This window comes from Hemiscyllium ocellatum, unplaced genomic scaffold (assembly GCF_020745735.1).
Source record: "Hemiscyllium ocellatum isolate sHemOce1 unplaced genomic scaffold, sHemOce1.pat.X.cur. scaffold_2803_pat_ctg1, whole genome shotgun sequence".
Taxonomy (NCBI): Eukaryota; Metazoa; Chordata; class Chondrichthyes; order Orectolobiformes; family Hemiscylliidae; genus Hemiscyllium; species Hemiscyllium ocellatum.
In genome coordinates, this window is record NW_026868205.1 from 9,747 (window position 1) to 31,005 (window position 21,259).

The 21,259-nt window shown below is 47.0% G+C and overlaps 1 protein-coding gene across 3 annotated transcripts; it reads left to right on the forward strand.

Moving 5' to 3' along the window:
• Positions 1–5,399: 5,399 nt before the first annotated feature.
• Positions 5,400–21,081, forward strand: LOC132812497 (zinc finger protein 239-like). 3 transcript variants are annotated; one of them, XR_009643678.1, is made up of 4 exons: positions 5,400–5,448; positions 11,175–11,352; positions 17,218–18,178; positions 19,317–21,081. XR_009643678.1 is itself a non-coding variant. In XM_060822959.1 (2 exons), the coding sequence occupies exon 2, from the start codon at positions 11,584–11,586 to the stop codon at positions 12,718–12,720; it is 1,137 nt and encodes a 378-aa protein (XP_060678942.1). In that variant the 5' UTR covers positions 5,400–5,448; positions 11,175–11,583; the 3' UTR covers positions 12,721–16,061. The 3 variants fall into 3 exon arrangements, 2 of the variants coding, with proteins under 2 accessions (XP_060678942.1, XP_060678943.1); XM_060822959.1 differs by lacking the exons at positions 17,218–18,178; positions 19,317–21,081 and having other exon boundaries at positions 11,175–16,061; XM_060822960.1 differs by lacking the exons at positions 5,400–5,448; positions 17,218–18,178; positions 19,317–21,081 and adding an exon at positions 10,402–10,426 and having other exon boundaries at positions 11,175–16,061.
• The last annotated feature ends 178 nt before the right edge of the window (positions 21,082–21,259 follow it).

Genomic DNA, 21,259 nt, shown 5'->3' on the forward strand with positions numbered 1-21,259 from the left:
GTGCCTTAATTACCCGGGTAAGGAGGGTTGGAAGGATAGGGTGTTGCTGTTTTCCCTAGTGCGTCAGAGTGTGAGGGGTAACCTGATAGACTTTTTTAAAATCATGAGGGGCATGGATTGGGTAAATAGATGAGGTCTTTTCCTTGGGATGGGGAGTCCAGAACTCGAGGGTAATAGATTTAAGGTGAGGGCAGGGGGAGGGAGACTGGAAAGAGATCTAAGGGGCAACATTTTCACACAGAGGATGGTGCATGTATGGAATGAGCTGCCAAAGGAAGTGGTGAAGGCTGGTACAATGACAACATTTAAAAGTCATCAGCATGAGTGTGTGAAAAGGAAGGGCTCAAAGGGATATGGGCAAAACGCTGGCAAATGGGACGAGATTAATTTTGGATATCTGGTTGGGCACAGAAGAATTTGACCGAAGTGTCTGTTTCTGTGCTGTACATCTCGATGACTCTGGCTTTCCACGAATGTTTGTCATGTCTGTATGTTCAGTCTTTCTGGTGGCGGTGTCAATGCCTTGATGGTTCATTTTGCTTCCCCCCACCCCCCATTTCCTGGGAATGTTAACCATTTTGTGCCTGGTTGTTCTTCAAGAACCTGCATTGGCATTATTTTGCTTCCCAAAGTCAGACCTGCTCACTCTCAGCAATATCCCAGTGTTGTGAAAGATATTAAATTTCAGGTGGAGTTATCCAAAACTCAGATGTCAGTCTTGACGTTTTTGCTTTTCTGCCCCTATCAGATCCTGAATCAACACCTTCAGGAGAATGAGTTAGAGCGAAGGGCGGGAGAGAGAGAGAGTGGGATAGTGCTTTCAATTTTGTGGAATAACAACACAAACAAATTGCTTGTTCTGAATTTTTATTCTGGACTGACAGGAATGAATTTTCTAATCTCTTTTTACAGAGTATTTGAAGATCTGAAGACGGAAGTTTCAAAATCAACAGATGAAGGACTTATGCCCAAAATGTCGACTCTCCTGCTCCTCAGGTGCTGCCTGACCTGCTGTGCTTTTTCAGCGTCGCACTTTTCAACACTGACTCTCCAGCGTCTGCAGTCCTCACTTTGACGTCAATGTCTGACAGTCACTCAATCCATCGGGACAGCAACGATTTTTGACTGATTCTGTGAGAAGGAGCAAAGCTTTTTGGTTCCTGTTTCAGTCCGTTTTCAGCATCAGTGGGACTGGATGAGAGACCCTACTGTTGGAGTGCACTGAGTGTGGAGCCTGAAACAGTTATAAGGCCTGGGAAGAGGAATTCACGGAGGGGAGGAGCTCTACACGTGTTGTGTGTGGATGAAGCTTCGGCCATGGAGAAACCCAAGGAATCCTGCCCCATGGAGAAACCGTGGAAGTGTGGCGACTGTGGGAAAGATTTCCGTTTCCCATCTGCTCTGGAGATTCATCGTCGCAGTCACACCGGGGAGAGGCCATTCCCCTGCACAGACTGCGGGAAGGCCTTCAGCAATTCCTCCGACCTGGTGAGGCACCGGCGAGTCCACACGGGGGAGCAGCCCTTCAGGTGCTCCACATGCGGGAAGGGCTTTACCCAGGCCTCCACCCTGTTGGCCCACCGGCAGCTCCACACTGGGGAGAGGCTGTTCATCTGCACCGAATGTGGGAAGGGCTTCAGCAATTCCTTCGCCCTGCTGACCCACCAGCGGGTCCACACGGGAGAGAGGCCGTTCCCCTGCACAGAGTGCAGGAAGGCCTTCAACAGTTCCTCCGACAGGCTGAAGCACCAGCGGTTCCACACGGGGGAGAGGCCCTTCAGCTGCCCAGAGTGCAGGAAGGGCTTTACCCAGGCCTCTGACCTGCTGAGGCACCAGCGGGTCCACACAGGGGAGAGGCCATTCACCTGCTTTAGCCGCTCCTCCCACCTGCGGAGACACCAGAGAGTTCACATGCCATCGCAGGGGGTTTAAAGCAGCGACGGCTGAGTGCCTTTATCGACTGGACTATCAACCCAGTTCCGGGAGCTGCCAAGGCAGATGGCGGAATTGGAATTTGGTTAGAAATCTGGAGTTCAGAATCTAACAATGAAACCATTGTCAGGGAGGGGAGGGGGAACCCCCATCTGATTCACTCACAACCTTTTTAGGGAAGGAAACTGCTATTGTGGGAACGGATTCACTCACTCGTCCCAGTGCATCCTTTACCCGGGCTGGCCTACACGTGACTCCAGACCCACAGCAGTCTGGTTGACTATTCTGCATGCTGACCCCCCCCCCCCCCCCACCCCAACTCCAGCCGATGAGGGGGGAGAAACCTACTTGGAGACAAGGTATGGGTTTAAATTGGTGCATGAGGCAATACTTCTAGTTTATGGCTATACCAAGGATCCAATTACAAAAGGACAACTCTGTGCTGACAAATAGTAAAGAAAGTGGGGGTGAGGGGGCGGGGGGAGAAGTGTGTGTGCTTTGACCTTGAGCTGTTTTAAAAAAAAAACTTTTTCTACACCTTTTTGCTGGGGGAATCTGAAGCTGTAACAAAGTTGGGTCGCAATAAAGGTTACCTGAACTTACTACTGGGCTCAGACTCTCATTGAAAGCTTTGAGCTCAAGAGGTTTTTGTTTTAAAGCTGCTCATTTCTTTCAGCCTCCTGCACTGAGTTTCCAATGTTATGTATCAGATGGAGCAGTGAATGAGTAGCTAGTATCATTAGAAATTGTAAATTTTTTAGGAATGCAGGTACTGCGTTGTTTTATCAGCATTGTAAAGTTTCCTGGTGGAAGTGTGGGCTGTGTTCACTAGAAATGTTGTGGAGGTGTCAGTGTTGGACTGGTGTGCACAAAGTTAAAATCTCACAACACCAGGTTATAGTCCAACAGGTTTATTTGGAAGCACTAGCTTTCAGAGCGCTGCTCCTTCATCAGGTAGCTGTGGAGCAGGATCAGAAGACACAGATTTTATAGCAAAAGATCACAGTTTCATGCAACTGATAGGAGATATTGAACAAACCTTGATTGCTGTTAAGTCTTCCATCTTTTAGAATGGGTTGCAGGTTTCTGTTCATTAATATGTAAATCCCAGAACTACTTTTAATTCATGTTCTCAAGATGACTTAAGGTTTTATAAAAATAGGTGACATCTCAGCTCAGACAATGCATGAAAGGTGTGAGGTTCGGTCTGTCTGTATCCCAATCTTGAATCAGACTGGTTCTATTTCCAAAGTATGAGTTGATAAAATATGACATGGATTGATTGCCTTCATTAACTGCCTGCCGATGTTTCCACAAAAAGCACACATTGAATCTATCTGCAAATATAATACTGCAAACGCAGATTTGTCCCATGGACTTGTATGTGTGTGCATGCATGAGAGAGTGTGTGTGTTTTTGCATGTGCGTATGATGGAATACGAGCCTGTAAGCAGGTGTGTGCATTGGTGGGTTTGTGTGTGTCTGAGAGAGACCATGTGTACGAGAGAGGGTCTGTGTGAGTGTGAGAGAGTGTAGGGTGTAGTGGGGTCACCCAAGGTTATCCTCATGGGTTCTGAACTTGGCCATCAACCTCTGCTCAGCCACTGAAAACAGTTAAGCAGTGACACAACACACATCGGAGAGGACAGAGTGGCACTTGTCTCACAGAAGGTGGGAGGCTCTGGATGCTATCATCCAGGGTAAACACACACTGGAGGACCTTCGGCTCAGACAGATTCAGCTGGAAGCCAGGCTGCAGACACGGTGGTGGTGGTGGGTGGGGGGATCTTAACCGGACACTTTATTCTGGGAGATGGTCATTCCCCTCAGGACAGTCTTCTGATTGGGTCAAGGATTGTCTCTGTTCTCTGCAGTTGCCAGCAGGAGGCCAGATGATATTATTGTCTGTCTGGTGCCAGGATTCAGGAACCGATAAGAAGAGGGAGAGAGAATGGATGGTGCTGACTCTACCTGGGAAATGGCTTATTTTTAAAATTAAGAATAGCTAAAATGATATATTCAGAAACATTATTAAAGCATGATCAATTTCATTAAAAAGCTGCAGACATCTTTTGAAACTCGCATTGAAATATGTGCAGTTAGGCCACAGTTGAGGACAGGCTGTAATGGGTGAATGGCCTATTCCTAGTCTTGTGAAATTGGCTCTGACTATGTCGAAAAAGAATCATAGAATTGTAGAGCACAGAAACAAAGCCTTCGGTCCCGACTGACCAGATATCCTAAATTAATCTAGTCTCATTTGCCAGCACTTTGCCCATATCCCTGTAAACCTTCCTGTTCATGTCCCATCCAGATGCCTTATAAATGTTGTAATTGTACCATTTCCTCTGGCAGCTCATTCAATACACGCACCACTCTCTGCATGAAACAAGTTGCCCCATAGGACACTAAGTTTTCCCCACTCACCCTAAAACTAATGTCTTCTACTTCTGGACCTTGCCACCCCAGGGGAAATACCTTGTCTATTTACATTATCTATGCCCCTCATGATTTTATAAACCTCTATAAGGTTACCCCCTCAGCCTCCAATACTCCAGGGAAAACAGCCCCAGCCTATTCAGCCTCTCCCTGGAGCTCCAACCCTAACAACATCCTTAAGTCGTTTCTCAACCCTTTCAAGTTTCACAACATTCTTCCCACTGAGTGATCAATAGGCTGTGAACAATCTATTTTTGTTGGGGTGTAAGAGAGGGCATTTCTTGAGGCCAATTAACTTTCACACTGTTTTTATTTCTAATCCGAGGTCCCTCAAATTTTTCCCCATTTACCCTAAACCTTTGCCCTAAGCCTTAGGACCCCGACCCTGGGGAAAAGATATACAAAAGTTGAGCATCCAAACAAATGCAGTAGGACTAAGAAGTCGAGCCACAGATGGGGAAAAGAAAGTGGCTCCAGCCTTTTTTTCTCCTCCTGGCATTTGGACACTTCAAACCTGTCAGTAATACCAGCTCCCAGGATCTCCAGCCTCTCTGTCAGCAAGCACTGCGCATGCTCCTCGGAGTCAGCAAAAAAACTGCATCAGCTGCTCGGTGTCTGCGCACACGGCTCGCGCCCTTCTTTTGATGAACCAATAGGAAGCGCTGGAGGACCGGAAAGAGACTGGTCCTCCTGCCAATCAGAGCGCCCCTATTGTCTGAATGCGGAAGTTGGAACATGAGCTTCGGAAGTTGCTGTTGTTGCTCGTCTCTCTGAATAAATTAGATTAGATTGAAACAGGCCCTTCGGCCCAACTCCACACCGACCCGCCGAAGCGAAACCCACCCATACCCCTACATTACCCCAATTTAGCTTGGCCAATTCACCTGACCCGCACATCTTTGGACTGTGGGAGGAAACCGGAGCACCCGGAGCAAACCCACGCAGACACGGGGAGAACATGCAAACTCCACACAGTCAGTCTCGGGAATTGAACCCGGGTCTCTGCTAACCACTGTGCCACCCACTAAAGATTGAACTTCACTCCAGATTGCAACCTCCTTCCTCTGTCCAACATCTGTGAGTACGGCACTCTCTTTTCTTACTATATTTTCAGTTTCTTTTCTAAATTCTGAGCTTCAATTGTTGACTTGCAGCAACTGAAAGGAAATGGGGTGAATCGGGGGTTGGGGGAACAGACTCTGCAAACGTTGGTCCAGGTCTGTCTCCATTGGCAAACGCATGAACACAACGTGATGATTTTGCCTTTGCTGTGGAAGAAAATGCCGAAAAAAGGTCATTGTTTAAATGGTTATATACTGGGCTGTGGAGAAAGTGAGGGCTGCACATGCTGGAGATTAGAGTCAAAAAGTGTGGTGCTGGAAAAGCACAGCAGGTCAGGCAGCATCTAGGACCAGGAGTGTTTGTGATTTGGTCACGAGCCCTTCGTCAGGAATGATGTGTGGATGTACAATGGGGTCTCAGCGTCCTTCCACACCAGTCACTGCCAGTTGTCAGACAGGGTGTAGCAAGCAATCAGCAAGGCAAGTGGTATATTAGCAGGAATTCAGAAATTGGGATGGCTTTCTGTGATCAGGCAGTCATTGAATATATTTAAGCCTGTGTTCATCAGTTTTCTGAACAACAAAGAAGTGGATGGTGATGGGGGAAGGCAAAAATAATGGTTTTAAGACCAGAACAGTTACAGAGTCATACAGCACAGAAACAGACACTTCAGTCCAGCTAGTCCATGCTGGCTATATTTATAAACTAAACTCGTCCGACATAGTTTGGCTCATATCCCTTTGAACCTTTCCTACTCATGTACTTATCCAAATGTCTTTTAAATGTTATTACTGTACATATATCCATCACTTCTTCAGGACCTTGATTCCACACACAGACACACCACTCTCTTTCAAAAAAAAAGTTGTTCCTCATGTCTTTTTTTAAATCTTTCTCCTCTCTCCTTAAAAGTTTGCTCCCTAATCTTGAAATCCCCACCTGAAGGAAACAGCACCAGCCACTTACCTAACTGACACCCTTCTTGGTTTTATAAACTTCATAGGCAACCTCTCAACTTCCTGTGCTTCAGTGAAAAATGTCCCAGCCTATCCACCTAGATGTAGGTATATTCACATCCAGTTATGATCTGTTCGGTGCTGGTGCATGCTCAAAAGACCAAATGGCCTACTCCTGCTCCCAATTCTCTCACTCTGTGTCCAAGACAGCAAGAGACCATAAGACAGAGGAGCAGAAAGTAGGCCATTCAGCCCATCAGGTCTGCTCATACCACACAATCGTGGCTGATATGTTTCTCAATCCCATTCTCCCACTTCCTTCCTGTAACCCTTGATACTCAAGAACTTATCTATCTCAGTCTTAAATATCCTCAGTGAACTGGCCTCCACAGCCTCATGTGGCAATGAATTCCATGGATTCACCACTCTCAGGCTGAAAAGTTTCTCCTTATCTCCCTTCTAAAAGGTCTTCCCTTTTCTAGTCCCTTTCAGCTCCTGGTCTCTCCCACTAATGGAAACGTCTTCCCAATGCCCACTTTGTTTAGGCCTTTCAATGTTCTGTATGTTTCCATTAAATCTCCCCTGAGTGAGTGTGTGGGCCTGTGTTAAGGACTAATCCAGACCACTCAAAACATTTTTAAGCAGGCAGCCCCAGACCATAACTTTGTAATTTGGTTTAGTCAGTGTCTAGTGAAAATTATCTGGAGTAAATGAGCTCAGTTGACTACTAGATTTTAAAACAGTCAAAAAATGTATTCTCAAAATTATACAATGCAACACAAAGATCAGAATAAAGAACTCCTACAGAACTCAGCCTATCCAACTAGACTCAGTTATGCTGTTCTGAATATACACAACTGTCCCAATAAGCCAACTCCCTTTGAAACCCATTATAAATGGGACACATGCTTATAGGTTGAAGTTGAGAGACAGGAAAGAGAGAGAGAGTTTCCACACAGCTCCCTGTTGAACTTGCAACCAGTTCAAGACTGAACTAAAACTAAAACATGACCAATTTGGCCTGAAGTCACATCTGTTTAGATATAAGCAAAAGGTCTCTCAAAATTCTTTTCATCTCTGTTCAAACCAGACTGATCAGAACCTGGCCAGTTTATTACCTCTCTGAAAAAAGTCATGAACAGCGTCTCCTTGAGCCAGGGAAAAGCTTTTAGTCCAAAAAAGGAACTAGCTTTGTGACCCCTGTTCATCAGCATGAACCAGACCCTTCAGGATGAGATGCAGCAGGAATTAGGTTCAACAAAGTGAGAATGGAGGGAGATTGCGTGGGATGGAGATTTTTCAGCTTCCAGGGAATTAGAGAGGAAAAAGAGTTTGCTGTAAATTAGAATTGATCGGATGGGCCAATGGGCTGAGGAGTGGCAGATGGAGTTTAATTTAGAGAAATGTGAAGTGTTGCATTTTGGTCAAGCAATCCAGGCAGGACTGACACAGTGAAGGGGAGTGTCACAGAACAGAGAGACCTTGGAGTGCAGGTTCATGGTTCCTTGAAAGTGAGTCTTAGGAGGTCATGGAGTGGCTGTACAGGACATTGGTTAGGCCACTTTTAGAATACTGTGTACAGTTCTGGTCTTCCTGCTACAGGAAAGATGTTGTGAAACTTTGAAAGGGTTCAGAAAGGATTTCAAGGCTGTTGCCAGAGTTGGAGTGTTTGAGATACAGGAAGAAGCTAAATAGGCCAGGGAAATTCTCCATGGAGCATTGGAGGTTGAGGGGTGACCTTATAGATGTTTATAAGGGGCAGAATAGGGTGAGTACCCAGGTTAGGTGAGTCCAAAACTAGACGGCATATGTTTGCAGTGAGAGGGAATGATTTAAAAGGGACCTGAGGAGCAACTTTTTCACGGAGGGTGGTGGAGGCTGATACAATTACTACAAAATTTAAAAGGCATCTGGATGGGAATATGAAGAGGAAGGGTTTAGGGGGATATGGGCCAAATGCTGGCAGATGATTTAGATTAATTTAGGGTTTCTTGTTGGCACAGATGAGTTGGGTCAAAGGGTCTGTTTCCGTGCTATATGTCTGTAATCGTCTTTGGTGAAAGCAGAAGTGTGGTTGTGAAGACTGGACTTTCAGAGCAGCTTTCAAAGATGTTTTGCCTTGATTTGGAACAGAAGAAGTTACAATGAAATCTTTCGTTTGTGAGACAGCAACTGAGTGAGTGAAGACATCTTGGAAAGTGGAAATTCATTGAATTGTGGGGATGAAGCCATACCCTATCCAGTCATTTCTGATGGTAGATGAGACCAGGCTTCAAGATGAGGGGGAGTAGATTTAGGAGAGAGATGAGGAGGAACTGCTTTTCCTGGAGAGTAGTGAATCTATGGGCAATTTAGCACGGCCAATCCAAATCAAGGCCAGTGAGCAATGTCGTGATCTGGAGAATTAACATCAGAGAATGATAGAAAGGGACAACGAGAGTAAATATACCAGCAATCAAAACTGGATTCTAAAGATCACAAAAACTGAAACTAAAAACGGTGTATCTGAATGTGTGCTGCATTGTAACAAAAGCGAGTGAATCGACTGCACACATTGAAGAGAATAATTATGATCTGAGACTCCTAACGGAGATATGGCTTCAGAATGACAAGGATTGGATTCTGAATATTGAGGGGGTAGTCAAATGGAAAGCAGGATAATGGGAGAGGTGCTAATGAAAGCACAGATCACAGAGTAATCTGGTGTCAGCTCGGATTTCAGCTCCTGGTTTCTCTATCCTCTGTTGATTTTCCTGTTCCAACAGAGTAAGATGTGGGTCTGCTCTCAGCTCTGCTGGATTTCTGCTGAGGTTTTGACCCCATCCCCCCATTCCCCCCATTCCTTCCACCTTCTGGAACAATAAAACATTCAGTGAATTGAGACCCAACGCACAATCTCCCAGTCTTTCAAACCAATCAGACACAAGTGTAGTCATACCATGGAATCAAACAAGAAAAATGAAACAAAATTTAAAAATATATAGGTCCTTCAGCTTAATTAGATTAGGTTCCTATGGTATGGAAACAGGCCTTTCCACCCAAAAAGTCCACACTGATCCTCCAAAGAGTAACCAACCCAGACCCATTCCTCTACATTTACCCCTACCTAATGCACCTAACTCCCTAGTGCTGTGAGGTAGCAGTACTAACCACTGAGCCACCATGCTGCGCTCAAATGTTTGTTCATTGGGAAGTAAACCAGAAATAGAGTTTTCCCAGGACTCTCTCCCTTACATCTAACTATTAGTACCCATTTAGTAATAGTAACTATAACTATTAGTATGATTTATAACAATATTTACACCAACGTAAATAAAGCATCTGTTATCATATAGACACAGAGATATACAGCACAGAAAGAGACAATTTTCTCCCTCATGCATGCACACACGTAATTGACAGGATGTTCTAGGATTTACATATTATTGATACCTGCAACCCATTCTAAACGATGAAATACTTAATCCCGGTCTGTTCAATATGTAATTTCAATGGCATGACGCTGTAATGTTTTTCCATGAATTCTGTGCCTTGTGACCTTATTCTCCACAATCACCTGATGAAGGAGCCGCGCTGTTAACACCAGTCCTTCCAAATAAACCTGTTGGGTGCTTGATTTTTAACTTTGTCCAGGTTAGGTTGGATTGGCCAAGCTAAATTACCCGTAGTGCCCAGGGATGTGCACGTTAGGTGCATTAGTCAGGGTGGTAGGGAGATGGGTTACCCTTCGGAGGGTCGGTATGGACTCCTTGGGCCGAGTGGCCTGCTTCCACACTCTGGGAATTCTCTGAAAGGAAGGGATTACCCTGTTGCAAACTGCAGGGCTGCGCAGGCGCAGTGCGCGGAGCTGTTGTCGGCCTTTCCCCGCCCCATCGCTTCACCTATGACGTCACAACGCGGAAGTGGCCCTGTCAGTTTCAGAGTGAAACTCCCTCCCTCTGGGCAACTCTTCATCCCGGGAGGGAGTGGGGGTAACATCTGTTCACTTGTAGCAACTGGAGTGATTCCAGGGCGGGGGGCAGACTCTGCAAACTCAGGTATGTGTCTGAATTACCCGGGTGAGGAGGGACGGAGGGATGGGATGGGGCTGTCTTCCCCATCGCGCCAGAGTCTGAAGTCCTGGGAAGTTTCAAAATTAACAGATGAAGGGCTTATGCCTGAAACGTCAACTTTTTATAAAAGCATGAGGGGCATGGATAGGGTCAAATAGATAAGGTCTTTTCCTTGGGATAGGGAAGTACAGAACTAGAGGGTAATAGGTTTAAGGCGGAGTTGGGGGGAAGATTTAAAAGGGACCTAAGGGACAACTTTTTCATGCAGAATGTGATGCATGTCAGGAATGAGCTGCCAGAGGAAATGGTGGAGGCTGGTACAATTAGAGCACTTAAAAGCCATCGGGATGGGTGTTTGAATAGGAAGGGTTCAGAGGGATATGGACCAAGTGCTGACAAATGGGACTAGATTGATTTTGGGTATCTGGTTGGCATGGAAGAGATTGACCGAAGGGTCTGTCTCTGTGCTGTATATCTCTATGAATCTGGCTTTTTACTAACGTTTGCCACGTTTGTATGTTCAGTTTCTCTCTGGTGTCGGTGTTAATGCTTTGATGTCTCCTTCCCCCCCACTTCCCAGGGACGTTAATGTGAGAACAGAGGGAGAGAGTGAGATGGTGCTTTCAATTTTGTGGAATATCTAAAGAAAAGAATGTTTCCCTGAAAGTAGAGTTGCTTGTTCTGAATTTCTACCCTGGACTGACGCTGATGACTTTGTAATCTCTTTTTACAGAGTATTTGACGATCTGAGGACGGAAGTTTCAAAATTAACAGATGAAGGGCTTATGCCTAAAATGTCAACTTTCCTGCTCTTCGGATGCTGTCTGACCAGCTGTGCTCTTCCAGCACCGCACGTTTCAGCACGGACTGTTCAGTAACTACAATCCTCACTTTGTCATCAATATCTGACGGTCAGTCAATCCATCGAGACTGCAATAATTTTTTACTGTGATTCTATGAGGAAGAGCAAAGCTTTTTGGTTCCTGTTTGAGTACGTTTTCAGCATCAGTCGGACTGGATGAGAGACCCGACTGTTGCAGCGCACTTGAGTGTGAAGCCAGAAACAGCTCTACGGCCTGGAAAGAGGAATTCACGGTGAGGAGGGGCTCTACACGCATTTGTGTACAGCTGGAGCTTCGGCCATGGAGAAACCTGAGGAATCCCACCCCGAGGAGGAATCGTGGAAGTGTGGTGACTGCGGGAAAGGCTTCCGTGCTCCATCTGCCCTGGAGATTCATCGGCGCAGTCACACCGGAGAGAGGCCATTCATCTGCCCCAGGTGTGGGAAGGCCTTCAGCAATTCCTCTGCCCTTATGAGGCACCGGTGGGTCCACACAGGGGAGAGGCCCTTCAGCTGCCCCGATTGTGGGAAGGACTTCAGCTATTCTTCTGACCTGCAGACCCATCGACGGGTCCACACGGGGGAGAGGCCGTTCTCCTGCACTGTGTGTGGGAAGGCCTTCAGCACCTCCTCCACCCTCCTGACCCATTGGCGGGTCCACACTGGGGAGAGGCCATTCACTTGTTCTGAGTGCAGGAAGGGATTCACTCAGGAGGGCAAGTTGCGGATGCACCAGCGGGTCCACACTAGGGAGAAGCCTTTCAGCTGCCCCGAGTGTGGGAAGGCCTTCAACGATTCCTCTTCCCTTCAGACCCACAAGTGGGTCCACACGCAGGAGAGGCCGTTCCCCTGCACAGAGTGCGGCAAGCTCTTCAGCAATTCCTCCACCCTGCTGAAGCACCAGCGGGTCCACACAGGGGAGAGGCCCTTCAGCTGCCCCGAGTGTGGGAAGGGCTTTACCCAGATGTCCGTCCTGCTGATCCACCAGCGGATCCACATCGGTGAGAAGCCTTTCTGCTGCCCTGAGTGTGGGAAGGGATTCACTCAGAAGGGCAACTTGCGCACGCACCAGCGGGTCCACACCGGGGAGAGGCCCTTCAGCTGCCCCAAGTGCGGAAATGCCTTCAGCGATTCCTCCACCCTACTGAAGCACCAACGGGTCCACACGGGGAAGAAGCCATTCCCCTGCCCCGAGTGTGGGAAGGCCTTTAGCAATTCCTCCGACCTGCTGAAGCACCAGCGTGTCCACACGGGGGAGAGGCCCTTCAGCTGCCCCGAATGTGGGAAGGCCTTCAGCGATTCCTCCGCCCTGGTGAAGCACCGGCGGGTCCACAGGGGGGAGAGGTCCTTCAGCTGCCCCGAGTGTGGGAAGGGCTTTACCCGGGCAGCCACCCTGCGGAGGCACCAAGGAGTTCATGTGCCATCACAGGGGGATTGAAGGAGCGACTGCCGAGTGCCATTATGGACTGGGCTATCAACCCAGTTCTGGAACTCCCAGGTTTGAATCCCACCGCAGCAGATCGCGGATTTGGAATTTGGACAGAAATCTGGAGGTCAGAATCTAACAATGAAACCATCGAGCGGGGTCGGGGGAAGCCCCATTCTGATTCAGTCACGTCCTTTTTAGGGAAGGAAACTGGTGTTGTGGCAAAGGATTCACTCAGTCGTCCCAGCTGCATCCTTTCCCTGGTCTGGCCTACACGTGACTGCAGACCTACAGCAGTGTAGTTGACTCCACCTGCTTCCTCCCACTTCTTTCCCTCCCCGCAGATGGGCGGGGAGAAACTTACTTGGAGACAGGGTATGGGTTGAAATCGCTGAGTGAGGCAATACTTCCTCCGGGTTAAGGCTGTAACAAAGATCCAATTACAAAGGGACAAGTCAGTGGTGACCAACAGTAAAGAAAGTGGAGGGTGGGGAGGGGTGCTTTGACCTTGAGCTGTTTAAAAAGCAGCTACTTTTTCAACACCTTTTTGCTGAGGTGATCTGGAGCTGTAACAAAGTTGGGTTGCAATGAAGGTAACCTGAACTCTCTGGACGAGCTGACCAAGGCCCGCGAGTCCTTCGAAAAGAATAAAACTCCCGGAAGCTACGGCTTACCGGTCGAGCTCTATTCCGCTCTGTGGGACTTGATTGGCCAGGACCTGCTGGAGGTGTATGTCAGTATGCTTCGAGCAGGTACCGTGAGTGAATCCATGAGGAAAGGCATCATCATCTTCATCTACAAGCGGAAGGGGGAGAGGGAGGAACTCAAAAATTGGAGACCAATTTCACTGTTGAATGCGGATTACAAAATCCTGTCAAAGGTAGTCGCCAACCGGGTCAGGTCTGCTCTGGGGTCGGTGATTCACCCTGACCAAACCTGTGCTGTGCCAGGCAGGAAGATCACTGAGAGTATCGCACTCCTCAGGAATACGATCGCCTACAAGCAGAACAGAGGTTTGGACACCTGCCTGATCAGCCTGGACCAGGAGAAAGCCTTTGACAGGATATCGCACAGGTATATGAGAGATGTTCTCTCCAAAATGGGCTTTGGGGAGGGAATCTGCAATTGGATCAGACTGCTCTACACCAACATTGTCAGTGCAGTCACGGTCAATGGGTGGGAATCAGATAGCTTCCCAGTCCGATCTGGAGTCAGGCAGGGCTGCCCTCTCTCTCCTGCCTTGTTTGTGTGCTGCATAGAGCCATTTGCCAAGTCTATCAGGAAGGATGCAAGCCTGAGAGGGGTGACTATTCCTGGCAGCGGGGGCCTGCAGGTTAAGGCCTCCCTGTACATGGATGACGTCGCCATTTTCTGCTCGGATCCGTTGTCCGTGCGCAGACTCATGTGCATTTGTGACCAGTTCGAATGGGCCTCGAGGGCCAAGGTAAACTGAGGCAAGAGCGAGGCCATGCTCTTCGGGAACTGGGCCGACCATTGCTTGATCCCCTTCACCGTCAGGACCCACCACCTGAAGGTGCTGGGTATTTGTTTCGGGGGATCTGGGGCACGTGCCAAGTCTTGGGAGGAGCGTATCAGCAAAGTGAGGCAGAAACTGGGCCGATGGAAGCTACGGTCGCTCTCCATCACGGAAAAAAACCTGGTCATCAGGTGTGAGGCACTGTCATTGCTATTATACATGGCACAGATCTGGCCTATTCCCAGAATCTGTGCCGCTGCAGTCACCTGGGCCATCTTCCAGTTTATATGGTGATCAAAGATGGACTGGGTCTGAAGGGACTCGCTGTACAAAGATCTGGGCAACGGGGGAAAAAATACACCCAATGCCACCCTCACCCTGATGGCCACCTTTGTGTGTGGCTGCATCAAGCTGTGCGTGGATCCCCGGTACGCAAACACCAAGTGTCACTATGTACTCAGGTTCTACCTGTCCCCGGTGTTGCGAAGGATGGGCCTGGCCTCGCTGCCGCGGAACGCTCCGAGTAGTTGGACCGTTCCGTATCACCTGTCCTTCGTGGAGAAGTTTATGAAGAAAAACACCTTTGACCACAAGTCCATCAGGAAGTGGTCAGCACGTAGTGTCCCTGAGACCCTTTGGAAAAGGAGAGGGCGGATCCTATCGAGCGGTTCCCTGAGCAGACTGTCAAAGCCATTTGGCAGAATGCCTCATCGCCAGAACTTTCCAACCAGCACCAAGACATGGCTTGGCTGGTGGTGAGAAGGGCTCTACCTGTGAGATCCTTTATGCACGCCCGGACTCTCTGCCGCACCGCACGCTGCCGTAGAAGCGGCTGCGGGGGTGGGGGTGGGGGAACGAGACTGTCACACACCTCCTTCTGGAATGTGCCTACGCAGAGGAAGTCTGGAGAGGAATGCAAGTGGTATTTGTCGAGGTTCGTTCCGAGCAGCGCCGTGACGCGGGACTCCATGCACTACGGCCTGTTCCCCGGGACGCACACCGAGACGAATATCAACTGTGCCTGGAGAATCATCAACTCGGTGAAGGACGCTCTCTGGGTGGTCTGAAACCTGTTGATCTTCCAGCTGAAGGAGTTGACCCCGACTGAGTGTTGCAGACTGGCACATTCCAAGGTCCAGGACTACGTGTTGAGGGATGCGCTGAAGCTTGGGGCAGCTGCCACTAAGGCGCGGTGGGGAAAGACCACTGTGTAACTTCTGCCTGCCTAATGAAGAACAGGGGGCCCATGCAGTCATTTGGGCTCTGCTGACACCTCAGCTCAATATATGGGCATATGATTGAAAAATGTACAGACCTGTATATAAAAATGATAAATCCTGATCTTTGTATGTAAATGTTTACATATGTATGGCATGACCAACTGTACAGACCATCAAATTATTTTATGAATATATTTTTGAAATAAAAAATTATTGTATCAGACATGCGAGCTGTGCAAGGTTACCTTATGACATCTCCCACTTAGTTTAGACTGGCACTTCTTTATAGGAACTTATCTCGGCACCAGATGCCTAACTCAGTTGGATTTGTTTTTCCTACCTGATGGATAGCTCAAGGCCTGTAGGAGTGATCAGTCAAGCACACACAGATCTGTCAATTAACTTCTCTTCCTTATGGATTATTGTCTTTCACTGTTATCTGTCTAATTAAGAACATGCAATGTTTTTATAAACTTTTGTATAAAGGAAGCCACTTTGTATCAGTACATTGGAGTAGCCTGCTGGGGCACTTGAAGAGCTGCTACCCTACACTCCTAGGTTATTAGAACCTAGTTAGTTTAGCGTATGGTTATCAATGTTACATTGTAACGGTGATGCTACTAGTGAATAAAGGGGATGACTAAGATTAAACTAAACTGTCTGTAAGAGGTTTTTATTCCAGACTTCCAAAGAGTACGATCTTTGGGACAAACCAAGAAAGAGAGGCTTACGGGTCTGAGTCCATAAGGGCTTCCGTAGGCCGTGTCAAATCTGTACTTTAACAATAGCAGGGAATAAAACAAGAAAGTGTTAGTACCCAGCTTGATTTATAACAATACTTTCATCAACAGAAATAAAACATCTGTTATCAAATAAGACATAGAAATATACAACACGGAAATAGACTTTTTGATCCAACACATCCATGCTATCCTATATAAGTCTAGTGACCCATTTGCCAGCATTTGGCCCATATCCCTTCAAACCCTTCCTATTCACACACCCATCCAGATGCCTTTTAAAAGCTGTAATTGTACCAGCCTCCACCACCACTCTGGCCTATTTACTCTATCCACCCTTCAGGATTGTATGAACCTCTATCCGGTCACCCTCAGCCTTCAACACTCCAGGGGCAACAGCCCCATCCTATTCAGTCTCTCCCGATACCACAAATTAACCAACACTGGCGATATCCTTATCAATCTGTCCTTCACCCTTTCAAGTTTTACAACATCCTTCCTGTCCGATAGCAGGGAAACCAGAATCAAATGCAATATTTCAAAAGTGGCCTAACCAGTGTCCTAGATAGCTGCACCGTGACCTCCCAACTCCTACACCCAATGCATTCAATGGGCCAAATGGCCTTTTTCTGCACTGCAGGGATTTTATGATTGCTTCATATAGTGTATATCTGATATTCACTCTTGTACAGGCTGCATGGCTATGAATTTTCACCTAATATTGTACCGGAATTACATCCTGTATTTCTTGTAATCATTTTTATTTAATAGGTCAGCAGGAAGTCATTCAGCAACTTTACTGGCTTTCTTTTCTGAAGCACCCTTGACATTTCATTTTCAAAACCTTGACTTAGCTCCATTTCCAGCCCCTTTGTAGGAAGGTATTGTCACCTAAATGAAGTTTTCCTCTTTATATACTTATTGCGACCTGACTGCATGAGTGTTTGAGGGTTTCTGTGTCATGGATAATATATGATCAGCAGGTATCTGGCAATCTACAGGAATTGTCACCGATGTTATGTTCATTTGACTGTACTGACCGTGATCACTTATTTTGTGATTTTATTTGCAGGACAACATGGGAAAGAAATCTGAAACCAAAAGATACATCAACTTCTGACAGAGCCACTTGATTCACTGGGACTTTAATATCAGCAGCCATTCACATCGAGAAGAATTGTTTCCCTTTGTCTGCTTGAGAAATTTTGTACACTCGTGTGGCAGGAAGAATACTAAGTGAGGGAGATTCAATGCGCTAACTGTGGAAAGTTACTCATACCATTTACTCAGCTTCGAGGATCAAAATCTCACCCCTCACGGTGGGGAGAGACTGTGTACCCTTTCCGTTTGTAATTTGAAACACAGAGTGACACAAGGAAAGCTTCCCCCTATGTGGAAATGTTGGTAGTGTGGGAGAAGATGCCCTTTCCTATCGATGCTGGAAACCCACAGACGCGTTCACATGGATGTGAAGACATCCGTGTGCAGACAGGGATTTAGTGAGACGGGCCATCTGCAGACGCACCAGCGGGTTCATGTGGAAGTGAAGCCGTTCAAGTGCTCTATGTGCGGGAGGGAGTTCACTCGGTCATCTACACTGCTGGCCCACCAGCGGGTCCACACCGGAGAGAGGCCATTCACTTGCTCACCGTGCAGGAAGGGCTTCACCCGCTTCTCCCACCTGCAGAGACACCAGTGAGTTCACCTGCCATTGAAGGAGCTTCAGCCGAATGCCATTATCGACTGCATTAATAACTCAGTTCTGGGGACTCCTGGGTTTGAATAGCAGATGGTGGAGTTGGAAGTCAGTCAGAAACCTGGAGTTCAGAACCTCACGATGTGAAAAACATCCCTATCTGATTCACTCATGTTTTAGGGAAGGAAACTGCTGTTGTGGGAAAGGATTCACTTAGTCGTCCCAGCTGCAGGCTTTACCTGGTCTGGTCTACACGTGACTCCAGACCCACAGCAGCCTGGTTGACTCTCGACAGCCCCTCGGCAAATGAGCGGGGAGAATCTTACTTGGAGACAAGGTATGGGTTGCAATTGCTGAGTGAGGCAATACTTCCTCCGGGTTACGGCTGTACCAAGGATCCAATTACAAAGGGATAACTCAGCTGACCAACAGTGAAGGAAGTGGGGTGCAGGGGAGTGTGTACGCTTTGACCTTGAGCTGTTAAAAATGCAAATAAGCTACTTTTTCTATGCCTATTTGCTGGGGAGATCTGAAGCTGTAACAAAGTGGGTCACAATAAAAGTTAGGCAGCATCTGAGGAGCAGGAAAATCGACATTCCAGGCAAAAGCTGATTCCTGATGAAGGGCTTTTGCCCGAAATGTCGATTTGCATACTCCTCGGATGCTGCCTGACCTGCTGTGCTTTCCTAGCACCACTCTAACCTAAACTCTGATCTCTAGCATCTGCAATCCTCACTTTTGCCACGATAAAGGTTACCTGAACTTACCGAAGGACTCAGACGTGGAAGGCTATACGATCCAGCAGGTTTTTCTTTGAAAGCTGCTCGTTTCTTTCTATCTCCAGTGCGAGGTTTCTAATTGAAGGAGCAGTCAATGTGTAGCTCGTATTATTCGAAATTGTTCATTTTTCAGAACTGCAGGTTCATCATTTCCTCAGCATTGTAAAGTTTACTGACACCAGTGGGAGGTGTGGGCTGTTTTCATTAGAAACAAAGTTAAAAATCACACAACACCAAGTTATAGTCCAACAGGTTTATTTGGAAACACTAGCTTTTGGAGCGCTGCTCCTTCATTGGGTAGCTGTGGAGCAGGATCATAAGACAGAGTATTTATAGCAAAAGGACATTGAATGATATATTGAACAAACCTTTGAAGTGTTTCATCTTAGAATGGGTTTCAGATTTCAGTTCATTAATATATAAATCCCAGAACTTCTTTTAAGTCACAGTCTCAAGATAACTGAAGTTGTTATAAAAAGAAGTGACATCTCAGCTCAGACAATGTATGAAAGGTGTGAGGTTTGAGCCTGTCTTGAGTCAGACTGGTTCTATTTCCAAAGTAGGCATTTATAAGATATTACATGGAGTGATTGCCTACAAGCTGTGCACTTTTTGAGCAAAATAGAATGTATCTACAAATATAATTCTGCAAATGCAAATTCACCCCATAGTCTTATGTCTTTCTTTCCTACACAGGACCTCCAACCAACACTATACACCAGATATATTGATGATCTTTCTTCCTCTGGACCCATGGCAAGGAGTCACTGAACTAACGACACTGATATTAACAAGTTTCATCCCACCATCACACTCACCATGGACTACTCTTTCGTATCTGTCTCATTTTTGGACACACGCAGCTCTATCAAGGATGGGTATCTCAGCATTTCTCTGTACCACAAACCCACGGATAACCTGACAGTGCTACACTTCTCTATCGAAACATATTAAATAACCATCCTCTATGGGCAAGCCCTTCACATACACAGGATCTGTTCAGGTGAGGAGGAACATGACAGACACTTGGAAGTACACAAGCATGCTCTCATAAGAACGGGGTACAATGCTCAACTCATCAACTGCCAGTTCCAATGTGCTGCAGCGAGAAACTGTAATGACCTCCTTAGGAGACAGACATGAGCTGTAACCAATATGGTTCCCTTTATTGTCCAGTACTACTTGGGAGCCGAAACACTATGTCATGTTCTTTGCAGCCCGCAACATATGAGCATCTCAGCAAGTCCTTCCCCATACCTCCACTTCTCGACTTCAAACAACCGCCAAACCTTAAACAGATCATTGTTCACAGCAAACTGCCTGGCCTTCAGGGCAACATGATACAACCCTGTCATGGCAGACGATGCAAGACGTGTTAAAGTGACGATACGATTGCCATCATTACACGTGGGGACACCACCCACCATGAGTACGGCAGGTACTCACGTGACTCAGCCAGCATTGTTTATCTCATACTCTGCAGGCAATGATGCCCTGAGGCATGGTATATTGGTGAGACCGAGTGGAGGCTACAGTAACGGATGAATGAACACTGCACAATCACCAGCCAGGAATGTTCCCTCCCAGTCGGAGAACACTACAGCAGTCCAAGACAGTCAGCCTCGGACCTTTGGGTGACCATCCTCCAAGGCAGACTTCAGGACAGGCAACAATGGAAAGTGGCTGGGCAGAGGCTGATAGCCAAGTTTGGTACCTATGGGGATGACTTTGGGTTCACATCACACTACAGGTGACCCCACTAGACTAAACACTCTCCCACACATACACGCACACAAGCACGCATTCACACAAACACATGCTCCTCCACACCAACACACTCATGCAGACCCTCTCTCATACACATCCACTCTCTCTCAAATGCTCACACACACACACACCCTCTCACAGCCTTATACCCCATTACACAGACACAGACACAATCACCTGGTTTCCCTGGTATACACACACACACACCCTCTCACAGCCTTATACCCCATTACACTCACACACAGACACAGACACAGACACAATCACTTGGTTTCGCCTGTACACACACACACATACAAGTTTGTGGGTTGAATTTGTACTTGCAGAATTACATTTTATTTTGCTCAAAAACGCTGTAGCTCCCACTTTAGAAATAGAATCAGTCTGATGTAACATTGAGATACAGACTTTAACTTAACACCTTCAATGCATTATCTGATTGAGATGACACCTATTGTGAAAACCTACCTTGAGAACATAACTTTTAAAAAGTTTTGGGATTTACATATGAAGGAATCAAAACGAACATGGTCATTCTAAAAGATGACAGAGGTAAGCTACATTTGTTTAATATTACATCCCATGACACTGCAATCCTGTTGTGAAAGAGTGTGTGTGTTATGACTCTGCTCCCGATGAAGAAGCAGCGCTTCGAAAGCTAGAGATTCCAAATAAATTGGAAATAAATAAACAAATGGTTGGACTATAACTTGGCATTGTGTGATTTATAACTGTGAAACTCTGTCAGTAATAACCAGCATCTCCATACTGCGCATGCTACTCGGTGTCAGCAACCACTCCGCGTGTTGCTCATGCGGCACGGGGAAACGCCCCACGGTCTTGTTTTGGTGAACCAATGGGACGCTCTGGAG

Bases quoted from the DNA above. Each gene is read 5' to 3' on its own strand.
- LOC132812497 (XM_060822959.1), top strand. From the start codon at position 11,584: ATGGAGAAACCTGAGGAATCCCACCCCGAGGAGGAATCGTGGAAGTGT.